General features: G+C 42.9%; 2 protein-coding genes across 2 annotated transcripts; both read left to right on the forward strand.

Moving 5' to 3' along the window:
- The first annotated feature begins 3382 nt into the window (after positions 1–3382).
- On the forward strand, positions 3383–12088 carry LOC308316763 (uncharacterized protein). Its single transcript, XM_080765531.1, has 7 exons — positions 3383–3768; positions 4947–5003; positions 5705–5768; positions 7934–8090; positions 8351–8447; positions 9079–9335; positions 10083–12088. Exons 1-7 carry the CDS (start codon positions 3447–3449, stop codon positions 10962–10964), a joined length of 1836 nt encoding a protein of 611 aa, XP_080621657.1. The 5' UTR covers positions 3383–3446; the 3' UTR covers positions 10965–12088.
- A 541-nt stretch (positions 12089–12629) lies between these two features.
- On the forward strand, positions 12630–17447 carry LOC308316871 (arrestin domain-containing protein 3-like; the record flags this gene model as incomplete). The annotated part of the gene is made up of 7 exons (XM_080765659.1): positions 12630–12708; positions 13924–14088; positions 14444–14504; positions 14829–14976; positions 15424–15520; positions 15838–16106; positions 17379–17447. The coding sequence occupies 7 exons, from the start codon at positions 12630–12632 to the stop codon at positions 17445–17447; spliced, it is 888 nt and encodes a 295-aa protein (XP_080621785.1).
- Positions 17448–21090: the final 3643 nt, after the last annotated feature.

Here is a 21090-nt window from a genome sequence, read left to right on the forward strand (position 1 = left end):
TGAAAAATGTACATTTTGGAGTTAGAGGTTTCTTCCCGACAGCAGAGATATTCCTGTGTTTCGGTGAATATGGGGAGTTTGATACCAAATCCAGCCAGGATAAATCTAGGAGAAAAGACAATGCAGGGGTAGGCTATACTGATGGGGTCCGCTGAAATGACATGATGCCATAACCAGTGCTGGAAGGGGGGTGCGGAGGGTGCTCCAGCACCCCCTACTGGTGGAGAGGAGAATTTGTTTGACATGTCTATCAGAGCATGCTGAATGCAGAATGCACAGCGAGTGAGTTGACAGACACAACATGACGAGACAGCAAAAACCTATTGTAGTTTTACTTTCACCTGCACCAGGTTTAAAGAAATCTAACCCAAACAACAACACAATAAGAGTCACATACTGTTGCGCAACATTACGCAACATATTGTGAGTGGGCAATAATCTGGTTGCCAGACTATAGCAATTGCACAACTTTATTATTATTATTATTATTATTATTATTATTATTATTATTATTATTATTAGTAGTAGTAGTAGTAGTAGTAGTAGTAGTAGTAGTAGTATTAGTATTATTATTATTGGACTATTGATGTCATAATCTGTATGGAATTTTCCATTATTACGTTATATCATGCTGATTCCATTGTTATAAGACATTGTATAGGCCTACCATGAAACAAGCTTTTTATATCAGGATTAAGATTAGATAGATTTAGATTTATTTAGATAAAGGCACTATATAAATGCACCATTTACCATTTAGGCCTATAAAGAATTTCGGTATTATTATATTATATTAAACTATAAACATTCATTATTACTAAGAATTTTAATCAGTAGTAGCCTATGATTTTTTTGATTAGCGATTTTTACTATGTCTTAAATAAAATATTGGCTAATTTATACATAATTATTTTTAGTTTAATTTCGGTATTTAACTTATAAACATTGATAATTAAATACTAGAAATAATAGAAATAAAGGCCGGTTCTAGGGGGGGGCGGCAGGGGTGGGCACAGCCCACCCAAACGTGCGTCCTGCCCACCCAATCAAAAGTTATGGGGATCCTTTATTTTTTTGCCTATAAAAATATCACAAAATATCTGTAGCGTTTCTGATTGGGTGGGCACTGCGCAGCATTTTTAGACCCAACAATGAACCCATACCGCAAAAGAACAGAGAACAGAGAAGTGTTCAGAACACAACACAGAGCACACACTGAAGAAAATGAGCCGCGTCGAAAACCTCCTACACATAACCACGCCTCCAGCAACAGATCCACGAAGCAGGAGTAATTCTATATGCTCAAACACAAAGAAAATAAAGTTTATCGGCCTACTTAGTAGGCCTACTTTTACTTTTGGTATAGGCCTACTGTAAGTACATTTTTAAGCCAATACTTTTGTATTTTTTCTTATGTACATTTTGAATTCCACACTTTTAGTTCTAACAGAATATGTATATGTTGCAGTATTGCTACTTTTACTTAAAGCTGCTATAAGCAATAATATGGGGTCAAAGTGAGGTCTGGGGCTACCCCAGCTATACAGATACTGATAACCCCACCATCACCCCCTCTCAGTCTCTCAAAAAAAAAGATCCTTGCTCAGCATCCTCGACAGGGCCATTTCAGAGATGGAAAACAGATTCTCAAAGAAGAATTTAGACCTAATGACAGCCATATCAAGCCTTGTACCCTATTCTGAGAGATTTCTATAGACTCCACCTTGTTGGAACCTTTGCATGCTCTTACTGGAACTGGGACAGACTACGCAACTCTGAAAAGGGAACTCATTGTTGCAAAGCCAAAGTTGGCCAAGTTATGTTATCCAAACGGAAACAGACCTGGCCACTGTGTCTAAACCTTAGAGTATATATACAATAGAGAAGACACCCAAGTTCTCCTCCCGTCCACTTGCATAACTCTATGGTCTAAACACATGAAGCTTAGAGTATATATACTCTATGACATGAAGACATACGAGAAAGCATTTCCTGTGTTGCACAAGTTGTATGTGACAGCCCTTGTAATTGGTGTGTCTTCAGCGTCATGTGAGAGTTCCTTCTCCACACTGGCACGTGTCCTAACCCCCTACCGTCGCACCATGTTGCACGAAAGAAAAAAGAACTTGGTCATCTTGGCAAATGAGAAATCTACAAATATATAGTCAGACATGGATGAACAACAACAACAAACCAACCCCAGTACTTGAGTCAAAGTACGACTCAAGTGGAATATTATCTGTCAAATGTGTACGTGAGTTGAAGTACTGGAGTGCTTTCTTTTACAATAATGTAAGTGCGCAGGCCTTTAAAACTCTGTCTATATTAAAATGTAGACGTTAAAAAAGAAACTGCAAGTTTGTTGATCTGCTAGTTTCACTATTTGAAATATAAGGCTTAGAAAGGTATAGTGGAGTCAAAAGTATGTCAATAGTATCATAATCATATCATACCATATCAAGCCTTGTACCCTATTCTGAGAGATTTCTAGACTCAACCTTGTTGGAGCCTTTGCATGCTCTTACTGGAACTGGAACAGACTACGCAACTCTGAAAAGGGAACTTATGTTGTCCAAACGAAACAGACCTGGCCACTGTGTCTAAACCCATGAAGACATACGAGAAAGCATTTCCTGTGTTGCACAAGTTGTCCCAAGCCCGGGGTAAATGCAGAGGGTAGTGGCAGGAAGGGCAATTGGGTTAGCATACTGTTGGTCAAAGAGAAGATAGATGAACTGATGATGATAGCATATAGTTTTCTATGCATTTTGGTGGTTTGACACCCCAAATTCTGTCTGCCCACCTTAGTGGGGCTGGCTAAATCCGGCCCTGATTAGGCCTACCATGAAACAAGCTTTTTATATCAGGATTTAGATTAGATAGATTTAGATTTATTTAGATAAAGGCACTATATAAATGCACCATTTACCATTTAGGCCTATAAATAATTTCGGTATTATTATATTATATTAAACTATAAACATTCATTATTACTAAGAATTTTAATCAGTAGTAGGTAGCCTATGGTTTTTTGATTAGCGATTTTTTACTATGTCTTAAATAAAATATAGGCTAATTTATACATAATTATTTTTAGTTTAATTTCGGTATTTAACTTATAAACATTGATAATTAATAAGTATTGTACCCTTCACTCAAGGGGCTGGGTGTAACCATAGGGGGTGTGGGCGGGGTCTGCGGGCTGCAGTCAGGGGCTTCTCACATTTTTCGCGCGGCCTCGCGACCCTTCAGCTCCCCCTGGTATAAATACCTTCCAGCGCCCCCATCCAAACCAGTTTTTCCTGTTTTTATATCTTCACGAACAACCAAACTGGCCAATCACAGCGCGTCGTTCCTTCGGGTGATAGGATCAAAACACACCCATAATAACTAAAGGGAACAGTGAAAGCTGCTGTTGATCTGTTGCATGTGTCGGGATCATTTTTATGCAACAAAAAAAAGAAGACAAAAAAAGAGAAAAGCATTGTTTTTTATGGGAAAAAATGTCGAAAACAGTGAAGAGCTTCAGCGTGAGCCACAACCCCAACAACAATGACAAGGACACTTGGACTAATGGAGACTTTGTAACGGGCCAGATCAAAGTGGAGCTGGCCAAAGAGTGCCACATCCAGAGTCTGTGGATCAAGTTTAAAGGCAAGGCGAAGGTATTTTGGTCTGAGAGGCACGGCCAAGTCACCGTGTCCTATTCATCTAAAGAGAAATACTTTAGCCTCAAACAGTTCTTTATTCGAGAGCAAAAAGAACAAGGTAAGTGCATGCATACCGGTAGCTATATTTTGTTCCCAATTCTCAAAATGTAAAAAGAAAAAAAAAGTTATTGTAAAATATGCATGATTTGATTGAACGTAGCCTACGTAAATGTATATAGCCTACAGCATTGGTGGGAAGTGGGTATAGGGACATCTGTAGCTTTTTTGTGGTAACATTTACTAACACAATTACACACATACTATGCCTAAATGAGACAAAAAAGGGACTCTTGCACATCCAAAAAGACCCGTGGGAGCCAGGTGCAAGTCAGCATAGTTAGCAGGCATAGACTTCAAAAGGGGGGGGGGGGACCTTCCAGGGAAGGGATGCAGTCACACTCCATGCAGAGACGGACAATTTACGGCATCAACTTATTGATCATCGCGTCATGCTAATAAATAAGTTGATACAGTAAGTTGGGGAAGCACCCTATGATCCGACGGACCATTGCTCCGAAGGAGCATTGGTCCGAGGTGCGCTGGGGGTCGGGAGAGGGTGGGTGCAGGTTAGGTTTAGGTGTCTGCCCCGGGGGAGGTTAGGGTGAGGGTGAGGGTTTGAGGTATAGTTCAGTCAGACAACTCACGATTAAACAATATTTATTGCAGCATGAGTAACAAGTGTGCATATGATATTTGACTTGGCGTTCGGCTCTGCTGGATTTCTCCCTGCTCGGCATGATTAGCAACAACATAAAACATAAGAGCAGGGAGATAGATATACAATAACCCCCCCATGGGGAACGATGAAGCAGAGCCCACTGGTGGTGCTGGGGAGGCGGTGGGAGCAAACAGGCGCATACCAACGGTCCGGGGACGCTGACAGCAGGAGAAAGACAGCAGGAAGAACAGAGACTGAGGTGAGCTTAAATAACATGACAAATGGTCAGCTGACTGCCACGTCAACATAGGCAGGTAGGAAGGAGCATGAGTGTAGTACCTTAGTAATACACGTGTATATGCGCCCGAGGGCATGGACATGGCAAGAACCCCCCTTGAGGTTGTCTGACTGAACTGACTCCGCAAGCTGCGTTTGATTTGTCGATCGGACCAATGGACCGTCTCTGTTCCCTGGAGTGTGCAGTCCCTTCCTTGGCAGCGGTTTTCCCTTTTTTAAATGATATAGGCCCTATATATACCGATATATAATTTTTGTTTTTTGTTTTTTTTGTTTTTCAGAAGAGGATTCAAAAGAGGATTGTCAACCACTATTGACCGATGAGTGTGGGAAACCATGTAAGTGAACTGCCAACATCAAGATATTGTAGGCCTAGCTTGTTTTCATGTTTTGTCTGGGACCTATTGTACACTTTCCAGTAGACTGGATTACTGTAGGCCTAATGGTTTGCTCACAGGACTCTCAAGAAAACCTCTTTGACAATTACTGATCTGATAATATTACTCCAGTACTAAAACTCTTGGCTACCAGTCTCCCAGAGAATGGATTTTTGAAATTGTGTTACTTGTCTATAAAATGTCTCGGTGGCTCTGGGCCCAGCTACATCTCAGACGTGCTGGAGCCATTATGAACCCTTTCTCTTCGCAGATGAGTAAGGCTGGGACCGAGGCTAGAAAGAACACCCCCTAGATTGAACACGTAGGTCAGTTGGGGCTGGCCTATTAATTGTTCCCATACAGTAGTTGGAACAAAACATGGAAGCAGCATTTCACTACTATGCCCAAAACAATCCCCAAAAAAAACATTATCCTTTTTTAAGTCCAATTTAAAAAAAAATGAATATGTGTGCTGTCACTTTTTTATTATTTCTTTCATTGAGTATTTGTTCTAATTTATATGCTCTGTTATTGTAATTGTATCTATTGCATTCTGTGCATTGTTGCACTCTATTTGTTTTATTCAAGCACTTTGAATTGCCTTTGTATAATGAAAGGTATGAAAGTTTTTTTTGATAATGAGTTTTGATTCTTTCTTTCAGATAGCAATGTTGTTGCCCCAGGCATCCACGTCTATCCATTCACCTTTCAGTTTCCTGTTGACCAGTAAGTCACATCCAATGGACCTATATGAAGAATACATATTTATAATTTCTCCAACGTGCTTTAACAATGTACTTCACATTCACCCATTCACACACATTCACACACCGACGGCGGAGGAAGCCATGATGCAAAGCATCGACCTGCTCAAGTCATCAGGAACACTTATATAGGGGTTCAGTGACTCAAGGACACCGTCCATTCGACACCAACTCTGGGGGAGCCCGGGGTTTGAACTGGGAACCTTTCCGTTTCCCAAGCTGTCTACTACTTCAGCAGTTGCCCGTATACACCCTCGGTATAGCGCAGCCTCTCGTCTCTATAGTAAAGATAAATAAATAAAATATTCCACCGAATGGAGAAATATTTGAGTCAATGGGATTTTTCTATTGACAAGATGCCAAGTGGCAGTGGCTCAGGAGTTCGATCCCAGAGCTATAGTGTCGAAGTGTGTGCAGGTTGGTAGTACCTTGCATGGTTTCCTCCGCCATCAGTGTATGAATGTGTGTGTGTGTGTGTGTGTGAATGGGTGAATGTTATACACGTTGTAAAGCGCCTTGGATAAAGGCGCTATATATAAATGCACCATTTACCATTTATTTGGGGAGAATAATCTCACGAACAGCTGGATCCCTCAGCGCCTTGAAGAGGTGGCAAGCAACGTTGCATGCAGGGTGTCATGTGTGGTCTCAGGTGATGGCAATTACAAATTATACTATGCATATTTTACCTAACTAGTCGGAGTGCATAATAATTATTCTATACACAATCCACCACTGGCCATCTACATGTGACACATGTTAGATGGCCAGTTGTGTAAAATAACTAAAGTACATTTACTCAAGCCTGCAGAACCATTGCAGCTCACGAATCCACCACTCCTGAACGAAGTGTCCTGGTGCTGGGAGTCTGGTGCAACGCACAGGTCCTGGTGCTGGGAGTCTGGTGCTGGTGCAACGCACAGGTCCTGGTGCTGGGAGTCTGGTGCAACGCACAGGTCCTGGTGCTGGGAGTCTGGTGCAACGCACAGGTCCTGGTGCTGGGAGTCTGGTGCAACGCACAGGTCCTAGCTGTACTCCTGGTGAGAGCAGGAGTGGACCTGGTGAGACGTACCTGTCTAAATACTTCCTTAATCAAAACAAAGTCCACACCCACAACACCAGAGGGAGTGCAACAAACCATGTACAACCCAGATTCGGCACAAACAAGGGACTAAATTCTTTTCGCTCCTATGCCACCAAAATGTGGATCCCTTGACTCCTTCAAAACCGCTCTCAAAGGGCAACTACGGACGGCTGCAATTCGAAACTGTATTCACTGTATATGTTTCTTTTCCCTTTTTGCTTCCCTTATGATGAATTCCTGTTCTGTTCTTTAACTATATAGAAGTGTCTATTTGTACGTCTCTAAATGTTTTGATGAATTGAACAGGATGGACCCTGCAAGTGTAATGCTTAATTGGGTCGTCCACTCACAGTTAACAGTCTTTGTATTGAGTTTGTGCCCTGATGACCTTGGGATACATCACTGAGGATACGTCCCAGTTGCATCCATGCAATGTATTTTCAAAAGTACAATTTAGAGGTAGGCCTACTTTTACTTTACTGGAGTACTTCCAATACTTACATACATTAGCCTACTTCTATACTCCACTACATCCCAGAGGAAAATATTGTACTTTAACTCCACTATAATTATTCAAAAAACTTCAGTTACTAGTTACTTATAGATTTAGACTATTATTACAATACATTATCCACTTATGCTTCGGCTATTTGAAAATAGCGCATATATGCAATTTTCTTTTTTTTTAATGTTTTTTTTTGTGGCTTTCGCCTTTATTTAATAATTTTGTTGGAGGGACAGACAGTAGGCGGACTACTGACTAAATGGGGAGAGAGATGGGGGGGGAAGACATGCAGTAAAGGCCGTCGGGATCGGGAGTCGAACCCGCGGCACACTGCCAGACTGGATTACCAGCCAAGGTGCCTGGACCGCTGAGCCATGGCCCAGATATCTGCAATTTTCCAAATATTCTTTTGTTAAAACATGTGAAAATTGGAGTATTGGACAAATACATATAATTTAATCCAAAATTGGATTGATAATTTGACAGCCCTAGTAGATAGAGATTAAGGCTGATTGGTACCTCTCATCCTTTCCACTAGGGAATTGCCTCCCACCTTCAAAGGACTCGGTGGAACTGGTAAAATCCAGTACTTCCTGGAGGCCCACCTGAGCCGGTCCATGAGACTGCCCAGCACAGACATCGTCAAACTCACCTTCATCCCCAAAGTTGTCCCCAACCACAACCCTGAACTGATGGTATGAGATGATTTAACAAGGCTAACATCATTTATAATTAGTTTGTATTATTATTATTACCCTTATTATTATTATTATTATTATTAGTAGTAGTAGTATGACTATATTTATATTATTATTATTATTACAATTATTATTATTCTAGTGTTATTTGTTCATTTTTACTTTCAGTGGAGTTTTGATTGTTAAAGCAGGCTTTTGCTAGTTTTGCCATTAGTGGGTCGGGAGTGGAATGGTGTCCTTTGTGTTTCCTCTCCCAGAACCCACAACATGACACCAAGGAGAAGAAGATGAAGCTGTTTACATCCGGAATGGTCGCCATGGACGTCGACCTGGACAAGATGGGATACTGCCAAGGTGAGAGAACTTAAAAAAGACATTTTATGTTCAGTTGGCGAGTTTTGTGCTCTGGAAAGAGCAGATCTACAAGCTCCTCAACGCGTTATTATCCATGCTGCTGTTTGTAGATCGGCCATTTTCAGCATGCAACCAAGTGTAAAATGAGCCATCACGACTCCCATCAGGGCTCGCTTAACCCATTCTGACCTGAGATCAGATTCATACGAGGTTTCCACTGGACACACACTGGTCTGATCAACCCATTCTGACCTGAGATCAGATTCTAAAAATGTCAGTCGTTCTTCGATTTTTCAAAAATAGCAGACCTACAAGCTCGTAGCGCGCCACTCGGTGGCGCGCTATGAGCTTGTAGATCTGCTATTTTTCAATAGCTAAAGCATAACATGATGCCAACACAAAAATGGGTTCCCGTTCAGAATGGGTTAAAATACATTTTAGCCGACAAAATGAACTGTGACCGGCAAAAAGATTGACTAAAACTAAAACCTTTCCGACTTACTAAAATGGAAATTTCATTCAAGAGACTATGATGTGACTAAAACGGAATCAAGATTTGCCATAACAAAATAAACGTAACACTCCCCCCCCCTGGTGTGTGTGTGTGTGTGTGTGTGTGTGTGTTGTCCAGGAGAGGGGATCAACGTGGTGGCCTCCATCCAGAACGACTCGTCCCGGGACATCAAGCCCAAGTACTGCCTCTACGCCAAGCACAGCTTCTTTGCGCAGGGCGCGAGGAGGGTGCACACCTCAGACCTCCTCAAAGAGGTGGGGGACGTCATCCCGCCTTCGGGTCACCAGACGGTCTCCAGGACCGTCACCATCCCCCCTGAGACGGAGGCGTCCATCCACAACTGTGGCATCCTCAAAGCCGAACACAGGCTTAGGGTATATAAGTTCTCTCTGATAATGAGTTGAAGATCAAAAGTCTGTGTGCACATGCTTTAAAGGTTTTATGACATTCATTTTAATTTATTTTTATTTTTCGTTTTTCTTTTAGGTTTTATGACCTCAATTACACCCAAAATCCTGAACTTTGAACATTCAGTGGATTTTCTGTGGTCTGGAGTTTTCTTTGGGGTTTGGAAGCCTTTTGAGCTACAATGAAAACAGGCAAACAGTGAAAACAGTGACATCTGCTGGCAAATCCCATTGACATATATGGGATTTGCAGGCTCTTACATCACAAACTGCCGGCAAATCAGAGCACCTGTTTGAGCCAGAAAACCCCAGACCACAGAAAGTCTACTGAATGTTAAAAGTTCAGGTTTTTTGGGTGCAATTGAGCTTAGAAAACCTAAAAGAAATAAGAACAATTCAAAAACCATTTTTTTAATGTCACAATCCCTTTAACGATTGTTGAAGAAAGAAAAAAAAAGCCACCGTTGCACGGTGAAGTATAACACAGCATTCAGAATAGGCATATATAACGGTATGGGATTTTATAATACGGTATACTTGTAGATTAATATATTTTTAATGAGTGGCCCCCAGAACCCACAAAATGACCAGAACTATACCGGTACTTAATATTCACCAAAACTCCCACCACGGGACTCAGGTATTTCCTACAGCATTAAAGACGTTTATGCTTATGTTTTGTTGAAGTCAAACATCACTGTGTGTTTCCTGCAGGTCTATCTAGATGTGAAGTACGCGTCCGACCCGCATATCAAGTTCCCCATCGTCATCATGCGGACCCCTGGGCCCCTCGTCGGGGCCCCTGCGCCGGAACAGCCTCCGGCTTACTCCGCTTTTGGTGGTCAGCCATACGGGGGCCCACCGGCATACAGAGCCCAACCTGCATTTGGGGCCCCCGGTGTCGAACCTGCATTCGGGGCACCGGGGGGCCAACCAGGATTTGGGGCCCATGTGGGTCAACCAGCATTCGGGGTCCCCGGGGCTCAACCTGCATTTGGGGCCCCCGGAGCCCAACCTGCATTTGGGGCCCCCGGGTCCCAAGCTGCATTCGGGGTCCCCGGTGTCCAACCTGCATTCGGGGCACCGGGGGGCCAACCAGGATTTGGGGCCCATGTGGGTCAACCAGCATTCGGGGTCCCCGGGGCTCAACCTGCATTTGGGGCCCCCGGAGCCCAACCTGCATTTGGGGCCCCCGGGTCCCAAGCTGCATTCGGGGTCCCCGGTGTCCAACCTGCATTCGGGGTCCCCGGGGCTCAACCTGCATCCGGGGCCCCCGGGGCTCAACCTGCATTTGGGGCCCCCGGGTCCCAACCTGCATTCGGGGTCCCCGGTGTCCAACCTGCATTCGGGGTCCCCGGGGCTCAACCTGCATTCGGGGCCCCCGGGGCTCAACCTGCATTTGGGGCCCCCGGAACCCAAAGTGCATTCGGGGTCCCCGCCGGCGCCCAACCTGCATCAGGGACACCCGGGGCCCCACCAGCATTTGGGGGCCAGCCGCCGGCATTGAGCAACCCCACACAAAGTGGGGATGCCCCCCCGCCCCCTTATGGCTCGTATGGGATGTATCCGGCGCTGTCTGAAGACTTCCTTAAGTGATTTTTGTTGTTGTTGTAAAATAACTGTAAGATAACTCTATATTCTGATATTAATCGTTGCTATGTAGAGTGTTTGTTCATTAGCAGGGGGTCTCTCTCTCCAGCTCTTCAGTAGCGAGAAAATGCATTGCTCACGTCGGGATTCCAATTTCATCCAATCGGGAGAGATTGGATAATCTCCTGATTGGCTGAAAATGGCTACCTGCCTGAAAATGTATTTCTCTTCCTACAGTGCGTCGTCCTTAGGAGATGGAGAGATGGGGAGACCCCTGTTACTGTAAGGACTCTGTACAGTAGCAATGATTGCTATCAGAATATAGAGCTATTTAACCACTACTATAGCACTTGCTTTACAGTATTAACCATATAATCCTGAAGATATAGCTGTCATGTAAATGGAGTAGTTTCTATGGGTGGGCAATATATTTTATTGATATTATATCAATATCTAGAGAGATTTGGTCATGGACTTTGGATAACGCAACGTCATGATTATGGCGTAAGTCTTATCTTTTCACTTTATTATATTATGACTTTTCTATGTACATTTAAAAGACCAACATTTCACTTTTGACTGGTGGAAATAGCAAGCTACCAAACTTGTAGATCTGCTATTTCCACTGAAACTTGTCTTTTTTTAGAGAGGGGGGGGGGGGGGGGGGTCTACATTTCAATGAATACAGCAATGTATTGTGTATAAAAAAAAATACATTGTACTTTGTAAATTGTACTTTTGAATACATCTGAGTTTTTGTAAGCCAGCACTCCCGAGTACTTTAACTCACGTACAAATTTGACAGAGCAACTTTCACTCTGTAGTTGAGTAAATATTTGAGTATCTACTCTACAGCATACTTTGACTCAAGTACTGAAGAGGCCCGGAAGTAAAGAAGAGTTATTTCCGAAATGGCATATTATGTGCATAGAGCCTATTGTGTTTGTGTAGTACACAAGCAGCTCTACTTTACCACTGTGCCTGAGCATTGTTGCTCAGCACGATTGGAGATTGTTCAGATTCAACTCGTGAAAATGTCTTGAGAACCAGTGACACTGTTGACAAACCATATCGGATGTCATTATACTGTACATTATACTTTCAATAAAAAAAAACATCTTGCTTTTGGAGTGCTGGGTTGTGTTTGACGCTTCATTCTCTTCATAACAAACACATTTAACAAACTATAACAGGCCGTTGAGGAATATTTGGGGCAGAGGTTCACGGTTGGCATCCAGGGAGTGTGTGTGCAAAGTTTGGCATGGATCGGGCCAACGGTGACGGAGATTAGCTGATAACGGACGGACGGAAGGACACACAGACGGATGGAAAGGACGGACTGATAGTGTGCAAAACATACTCTCCCCCCTGGCCTTCGGCCTGATTTCTGGTTTCTGCCCGAGATTATTATGCAATGTGACCCTCTGGACTGAGTGAGTGTAAAAATGTAGTGACCCTCTCCATCATCCCCCGGGCCTACATAATGAACATCACCCGAACTGGGTGTGGTTAGTTTACGATGCATGCTATAGTAAAACCAGTTATTTGCTAATTTGTGTTGTTCCAGTCTTTGCTCATTCCTTCACACTCACAGCTGTAGTTCAACTGAAAGCAGTCTGTTTCTTCCCACCCACACATGCTGATCTAAGTTCAGTTTGAAGCAAGACAAACATGACCGTCAGTAAATTCACCATCGAATACGACACTCTCAACGGTCGAGACATCTTCACCAACGGGGATTCAATAACAGGCAAGATTATTGTGGTATTTAAATTCTATTTCAGTATCGGTTCTGGTTACATGTTTTTGCACTGCAGGTATAGGGTAGTCTTTGTGGTGTAATGTGATCTGGTAGACCAGGCTCATTGGAAGTTTCTATACTCTGTCCTCTACCCTGGGCCATCCTATACCCTAGCAAAATGAGCAGGGGTTAAATGGGTTGTGGGCCAGACCAGTTTGTTTTGGGATGTCTGTAAGCCTTGTTTTTAATGCCTTTGTGGTGTTATAGTATATGAGGTGCATGTGTAGTCATAGTAGTAGACATAACTGACATTGGATGCCTGCTAGATTCCTCAATGTTTTCCGACTGACCAGTGAGGAAATCCTGTACAAAAAAATCTAGTTCTTTGGTTGACCTTTTTTTTTTATTTTTTTTTAGTTGCCATTTTTTCACTGGAAAGACTGTGATAACATTGACATCCACTTTTACTGTCGGCCTTGCAGAGGTTTATTTTGAATCCAGAGAGAATGGATTCCATATTTACCCAATAGTTGCGGTTATCAACAAGTCAGGTGCAGATTTGAACGAGTTCAGAGTCCAGTAATTAAATGGCAGAGGTTGGACAAAATTGGATTATTTTGTTTCTCACCTGATTCTGACAGGACTTGATTATAGGTCTACTAGCCAGGATAAAAAAAAATCTACCATAATATGCTCACTGCAAATACCCTAAATTTGCCTTAATCCAATATGCCACCATTGACAACCTATTATAAGGCAATCATTTCTAAATTTTCTAAAGTACATGTGACGTGTCAATAATAATAATAATAATAATAATAATGGATTTTATTTATAACACACTTAAAAACATAAGAAGCATTGCACCATTAAAACCATCTAAGAAAAGGGAACACATAAAAAACACTTTGTTAAAAAGGAAAGTCTTAAGTCGTCCTCTCTTAAACGAGTCAACCGGCTGTGGTGCTCTCAGTTGGGCGGGGAGGGCGTTCCATAGTTCGGGGGGCAGCCGAGCAGAAGGCCCGGTCGGTCGCCCATGGCGTGCAGGTATAGATATGCTATATAGCTATAGTATGGCAAAGGTAAAATAGGGACACACACACAATACAATTTCATTGTTTGTAAAGCTTTGTTTTCAGTTAAGACATGTATTTTCCGCAAATCTATAGGTCCAGTATTTCATACGTTTTCTAACTCTAATAACGTTGGTTGGTGATGACACAGGCAGAATCACCGTGGTGACGTTGGGTCGAACCAAGATCAAGTCGCTGACCTTCACCGCCAAGGGCAAAGCGTCAGTCTGCTTCGCTGAGTATTATGGAAAGCGCAAGCCCGTGCTTTACCGCGACACGGAGACATACTACACCGTGGTACACTCCATTATGGCAGGTAAGGAAGAACCCGGAGCCGATTCTACAAATGCCTTCTAAATCGGTACCCAACATGATACGTATTTGGCCGTGGGGATCCCCCATCTGAAAATGTTTTGTGCCAGGGACCCCCGAAGAGATGATTTGTGTTTAAAAATATATATCTAAATTATTATTACATTAGTGTGTATATACTGGTATGCTCTATATGTTCTTTACCAAGCCTAAAACATCAACGGAAATTATGTTTGATACGTCGGTTGACTCGGTTCCAGTGCCAAAAAAACCACACAAAAGCAAATATTTTGTTTGTTTAGGCCTCATTCACACCTAGAGTTAGTGATCGGGCCATAACCACGTGCATTTGTTTACAGGTCACCAGGATATTGGACCAGGCCGCCATGTGTTTCCTTTCACCTTTGAAATACCTGATAGGTACGTAGCTACAGTCCTATAGAGCATGTTCATGTCAAAGACTTCCAGAAATATTATTGGTCCCCTCACCTGACCCCCACTTGAAAACATCTTGTGCCGGCAGGGACTCCCACAACACTCCCAGTATAGGCCTCTAAAACAGCTGTTCAAGTTATTAAACTGATTTGTTTGTTTTTCCTAGGGACCACAGTTATACTTATGTGAGGTCTATGCATTGTGTCTGACCTATAACTATTTATATGGCTGTCTTGCTATATGTTGACATTGTGTTTGACCACAACTACATGGCCGCCTTGCCGTGTGTGTGTGTGACATTGTGTGCAGGAGTCTGCCGTCCACCTTCGAGAGCATGTCAGGCAAGGTGGTCCACTCCCTGCAGGCCAAGCTGAGCAGATCCATGAGGATACCGCGCAAAGCCAAGACCCAGTTCACCTTTGTGTCCAAAGCAGACATGGCCCTGCCTGGACTCATGGTCAGTGTTGCGGGGAAGTTGACTTCCCATTCCTAATACATGGTTTTCTGTTTTGTTTAGTTTTTTTTGGGGGGAGGGGGGTATCTTTTTTTCCCCTTCATAAATCGATGCTATATTGAACACCCTTTACGTCTGTGTGTTGGTTAAAAGATTAACCCTCAAACTGTGGTTCTCAACGATGCTGTATGATCAAGTAGGGTGTTCATTTAAAAAAAAAAAAACACTACCCTTTAGTAACCTACCTTAATGTCTAATCGTGTACATATGCAGTATGCACCTTACAGTATGTTTGAACCTTGTGTACTGTATCTGCTGGAATGTGTATATATGTAGATATCTCTTTGATACTTTATTGGCCGTTTGGTTTAGCTTTGGAGAAGATCCTGAGAATAATACAATATCATTTCAGGAGGTGACAATCATACTGAGTCTGTCATGTCATTTCAGGAGCTGCAGTACGGCAGCAAGGACAAAGACGTCGTTTTCTTTGCATCTGGAAATGTGTCCATGAACGTGTTCACGGAGAAAATGGGATACTTGCAAGGTGAGGTTACAAAATGTGAGCAGACATTATTTTTTTTGAGGGAAGGGGTCAGGGCATTCGATCCACACAATTGGGTCACGGTGCTGTAGAAGGAGAATGCACCCATGTTTGTTTTCAATGTGGTATTTTGAACCAAACCCACGACCTCCGTGGCGGCGGGCGTGCAGGGACTTTACCACTGCTCCACCCGCGCTATATCTTTTGAGATTTTCAATCCAGATCCAGAAAAAGGTTGAGAAACACTGATGATGTCATTCTCTCTCTCTCTCTCTCTCTCTCTCTCTCTCTCTCTCTCTCTCTCTCTCTCTCTCCGGCAGGAGAGGCCGTGAGCGTCACAGCGGAGGTGGTGAACAACTCCACCCGCAGTGTCAGGCCCAGGTTCGAGGTGTACGTGAAGAAGAGCTACTTCGGCAAATGTGGAAGGAAGAGCAAGAGGCTGTGCCGAACCCGGACCCTCCTGAAGGACAAGGACGAGCCCGTTGAGAAGTCGAGCAGGAGGACCGTGTGCAAGACCTTCTGTCTCCCGACAGAGCTGCCTCCCTCCGTCTTGAACTGCAAGATTATCAAGCTGGAGTACAGACTGAAGGTACGTCTGTCTGTCTGTCTGTCTGTCTGTCTGTAAGAAGTGTAGTTGCCGTTTGAATGTCGATTTGTCGGAGTGTGGGTAATTTAAATCAACGCAATTAGTTGTATCGTCGCATACAGCTAATTAATGATTGTAATTATATTTCCCTTCAGGTTATCCTTGATGTGACGCTCATCAAGGACCCAGAAATTAAACTACCCATCATTGTCCTCCCAAACCCGGTTGAATGGTCTTCTAATGAAGGCCATGCTTCAAGACAAGCTTCACTGAGGGAACTGAACATGAATTAAGTTCATGTGCTCAAGTACAAGTACCAGCTCAGTGGTTGCCTTGTGGTTATAGTGTCCGCCCTGGGACTGGGAGGTCGGGTTTCGATCCCCGGCCGGGTCATACTAAAGACTGGGGCCTCCCTGCTTGACACTCAGCATCAAGGGTTGGATTGGGGGTAAGTCATGTCCAGGGGGTGTACTTGTAGATCAAGCTGCCTCACAGAAACAGGAGATAGGCTCCTGACCTATGGGCCTCATGGCTCGGCAAGGCTACTTACTCAAGTACTGCTGTCAGTGAGACAACTATAGATATCTTAAACGCTTTGTCTCTGCAAAACCTTTGCACCGGACCTAACTACTCCTATACACACTTTCACTTAGAAACTCCATTCAAACTTTGACATTACTTACTGTGGAATTGTGCAGCTGTACAAGAACATTTGAAATGTTTTATAGTTTGGAACACTCTGGTGGAGCTGTTGCCCCAACGACCCGACTACGGATAAGCGGTTGAAGATGGATGGATGGATGGACAACTTCTTCATACTTTCACCTGGAAACTCCATTCACAATTTAAACACATCAGCTTACCGTGGACACTGCGGGCCTGAACTTTTTACCTAAATGTTTTGTATTTTTTATATATATATATTTAACTTCCCTCACCAGACTGTGCCTTCTTTCTTTGTCCTGCACTGTGCAAACACTTGAGGGTGTATCGTGAATGATGTATATTGTACATCATTCTTTTCTATTTTAGCGTACCGTGACCTGGAAACCGTGATCCGTGCTTTCATCACCTCCACAATTATATCTCCAAAACTCAGCTGCAAGACTTCTGACAGGAACCAGAATGAGCGAACACATAACCTCGGTTCTGGCCCAACTGCACTGGTTATACCAGTGAAACACAGAATACATTTTAAAATGCTATTGTTCATTTTTAAAGCCCAAAATGGCCTGGCACCGGAATACATTTGTGACCTGGTTTCTGCACCTCCAGCCTCCAGGGTACTCGGGTCAACCTTCCAATTGCCCCTTGCTGTCCCCTCAACGAGCCAAAAAACCATAGGCGACCCCGGGCCTTTTCAGTAATTGCCCCCAAACTCTGGAATAGTCTCCCACTACAGCTCAAATCCAGCCCAACCATCGAAAGTTTCAAATCCTATTTGTTGTTTCATGTTCTTTAAAAATGTATTTTTCTTATATGAAGTATTGCTAAACGTTTATTTTAATTTAGTATGACGTCATTTTTTATATGGAAAGCACTTTGGGTCAACTTCTGTTGTTTTTTAAATGTGCTATATAAATAAAGGTGACTTGACTTGACTTGTACATTTTGATAACCATTACTGATGGTGTTTCTTTGAGTTTGTTGCTTTTATCCCCAGCGATGGCACTATCCCAACTGATTCCTCCCCACACACATTTCTGCGTTGCCAAAAATGAAGGGCCTATTGTGTTTGTGTGTAGGCGGCTGTATAGGCGCTCCACAAATCCAGATGCACCGAAGTGGATGTGGATCCTGTAACTGTATCTGCTGTGCCGTGTTTGGTGACTGACCTTCCCACATGTTAACTAACACAATGACACTGGCTTTTTACTGGGATTCATCATGGATATACCAGTTCAAGTTAAACAAGGAAATGTTGGCTGCAGTGCGGGGTGGTATCCACTAGATGGAGGATGTGAGCTATGAAATGTGTGCTGATGAACGACTGAATGACTTCTCCTGTTTGGATCTGTGGGACTGAAACGGTGTTTTATCTCAAACATTGTCATCGTCATGGATGGATGTATACTATATAATATGTATTTGGACCCCGAGAGATTGATATGTATACTATACAGTAGCCTGTATTTGCTCCCACCGGCCACATCCCCTCAAATCTTGACAAATCTTCTCTTATGGGGGTCCCGGGCACAAAATCGTTTCAGATGGACAAATGTCAATGTGGGCCATGGGAATGTAAAGTTACTTTACACATAACATATTATTAATCAGTACTTTTTGGTACTTTTGAATTTGAATTCAGGGCTTTTCCAGAGAGAGTATAACAGCTAGAGAGCATTACATTGTGGAAGTATACTACTGTACATTGTGGAATTTTTTAATTAGCCTAAGTTTCACTGTCACTGATGTTGTGTTGGCGGTGGTGCCTGCTGCCCGGGCTAACTGTGACCGGACAACCTAGGTGTCAGAGAGACAAGGTTGAACATTGATTCTTCCACCAGGGATCAATAGAGGTTTATGTTAACATTAGGGAGTTTTTCCCCATTGAGTGAAATATTAACTCTTTCTAAGATGGAGGGCTGTGAGCAGTTCAGAAACCGTCTTCCAGTGACATCATCGATGGGGAATATACAAGCTAATAGAAACTGCAGGCTTTCTAGTCCTGAAAAGTTGCAATGCGAAAAATGGAAGCCATCGTTCTGACGATGATGAAAATCTAAACATTTTTGTAAAGAAATCTTGTTTAAAGAAATATCTGCCTAATGATGATGTCACTGGAAGGTCGTTTCTAAACTGCTTATTTAATTTTTACGTTTTCACATACAGTAGATGAATCATTATTAGTGAGGAGCTATTATATGAAGATAGGTTGGAAAGTGGTGAAGTGGTGAAGGTTTAGGCGTGCGGCCCCGTGGGAGGTTATAGGTTTAGGGTGAGGGTTTGAGATATAGGTTGTAGAGTTGTAGGCCTAAAAAAAAAAAAAAAACTGTCTAAATTAAGTACTGCACCCGTATTATAGGCTATTACTGCACGTACAGAACATAGTTTAAATAGGCCTATGTCATTACACATTTAGCCTATAAAGTACTATACTTTCTTCTCTCACAAGTCATGACTGTTTCAATGTTAAGTGAAGGGAGGAGAGTCCGCACACAGGTTTGCTCCAAGGAGTTTGCTTTTTATTCAATACACCATAAATAAGACACAACGTTTAGCAGACCTACAAGCTCGTAGCGCGCCACCGAGTGGCGCGCTACGAGCTTGTAGGTCTGCTATTTTTTGAAAAATCGAAGAGAGACTGACATTTTTAGAATCTGATCTCAGGTCAGAATGGGTTCATCGGACCAGTGTGTGTTCAGTGGAAACCTCGTATGAATCTGATCTCAGGTCAGAATGGGTTAAACCCAGTCGTCACGTCACGTGACTGATGACGACTGCATGGGCAGGTGATTCACTAACACCAATAAGTGACATGAAAATAAATATAATAAAATAAAATAATACATGTTTCAATGTTAAGACAGCTTAAAGGACAACTTTAGGTTTTTTTTCAACCAAGGTTCATCTTTTAAAAGGTTGTTATTAGAGAAAGTAAAAGGTGAGTGTTCTTTTTGAGGGGTGCAACCACTCCTACAACCAACAATGTCTCTGTCTACCTATGTGTCCACCTACTGTACCTATGTGTCTGTCTACCTATGTGGCCATGAGCACGAGTATATGACTTATTAGTACCAGTAAGGGGCGCCAGAAACAGAGAGAGGGATAGTGCTGCTAATGAGATAGAGAGAGAGAGATAGAGAGAGAGAGAGAGAGAGAGAGAGAGAGAGAGAGAGAGAGAGAGAGAGAGAGAGAGAGAGGTGTGGGGGGGGGGGGGGGGGAATTGCACCACTCAGTTCACACGGGTGTGATTATTTCTTTATTTTCTTTCATTCGTTTTAGGGATTTTAGCTGTTTTTGACAGGGGGGGCGGGGGCATTCGAACATGGGGCTAAATATGTATTATTTTACAAGATTTTATAGCGATTTATTTTGTTATTATTTGCTAAAGTCCTACAGACCCCAAGAAATCACATTTGGCCACAAAAGATCACGGGATCTACTGAATGACATAAGGCCTATACGACACACAGTGTGGCTTCCCCCCAGTAGGCGACCTTCACATTCAGTAGATCCTGTGATCTTTTGAGGCCACATTTTGTAAAACAATACAGCCCCACACTGGAATGCCCCCACCCCCCTGTCAAAAACAGCTAAAATCCCTAAAACGAAAGAAAGCAGCAAATGAAAAAACACTCATCTTTTTACTTTCTCTAATAACAACCTGAAACATGAACCTTGGTTGAAAGCAACCAAGCCATGGGTGCTGCTCCAGAAAGTTAACACGCACGCACGCACACGCACGCACACACACACACACACACACAATTTACAATTTACAATTTAGGCATTTAGCAGACGCTCTTAATCCAGAGCGACTTACATTAAGCAAGAACAAAAGCATGGGAATACATCACATAAAAACATTCATCATGAAACATGCGTAAGCTAAGAAAGTAACAGTGGAATATCTATATAATGAAATTTATACGTATAAACTTTACATATATACTAGGCCTACTATGCTATACATATGTACTATGGCGTGCTATGACTATATACAATGCAATTCTAGTGCTGTCTACATAACATGCTATAAGTCTGTTTCAAATGCTATCTAAGTCTACAGAAGTGCTATCTAGGGTAGAGTAAGTGCTATGGGCCATGATGGAGTCTGAAAAGGTGGGTTTTCAGACTACGGCGGAAGATTGGGAGTGATGCTGCAGTTCTGACTGCCATGGGAAGTGCATTCCACAGTTTTGGAGCCAGAAGGGAGAAGAGTTTGGGACGTGTGGAGCGTTGTCCCGGCGTTTTTAGTGAGGGTACTTCCAGCTTCCCTGCGTTAGCTGATCTGAGTGCGCGGGAGGGTTTGTAGGGTTCAATC

This window comes from Protomyctophum bolini (assembly GCF_963924005.1).
Source record: "Protomyctophum bolini genome assembly, chromosome: 6".
NCBI classification, from domain to species: domain Eukaryota; kingdom Metazoa; phylum Chordata; class Actinopteri; order Myctophiformes; family Myctophidae; genus Protomyctophum; species Protomyctophum bolini.

Coding starts and splice junctions, on each gene's coding strand:
- LOC308316763 (XM_080765531.1), top strand. CDS start 3,447: ATGCAACAAAAAAAAGAAGACAAAAAAAGAGAAAAGCATTGTTTTTTA. Junction 8,091..8,350: donor ACCACAACCCTGAACTGATG/GTATGAGATGAT, acceptor TTCCTCTCCCAG/AACCCACAACATGACACCAA. Junction 8,448..9,078: donor CAAGATGGGATACTGCCAAG/GTGAGAGAACTT, acceptor TGTGTTGTCCAG/GAGAGGGGATCAACGTGGTG.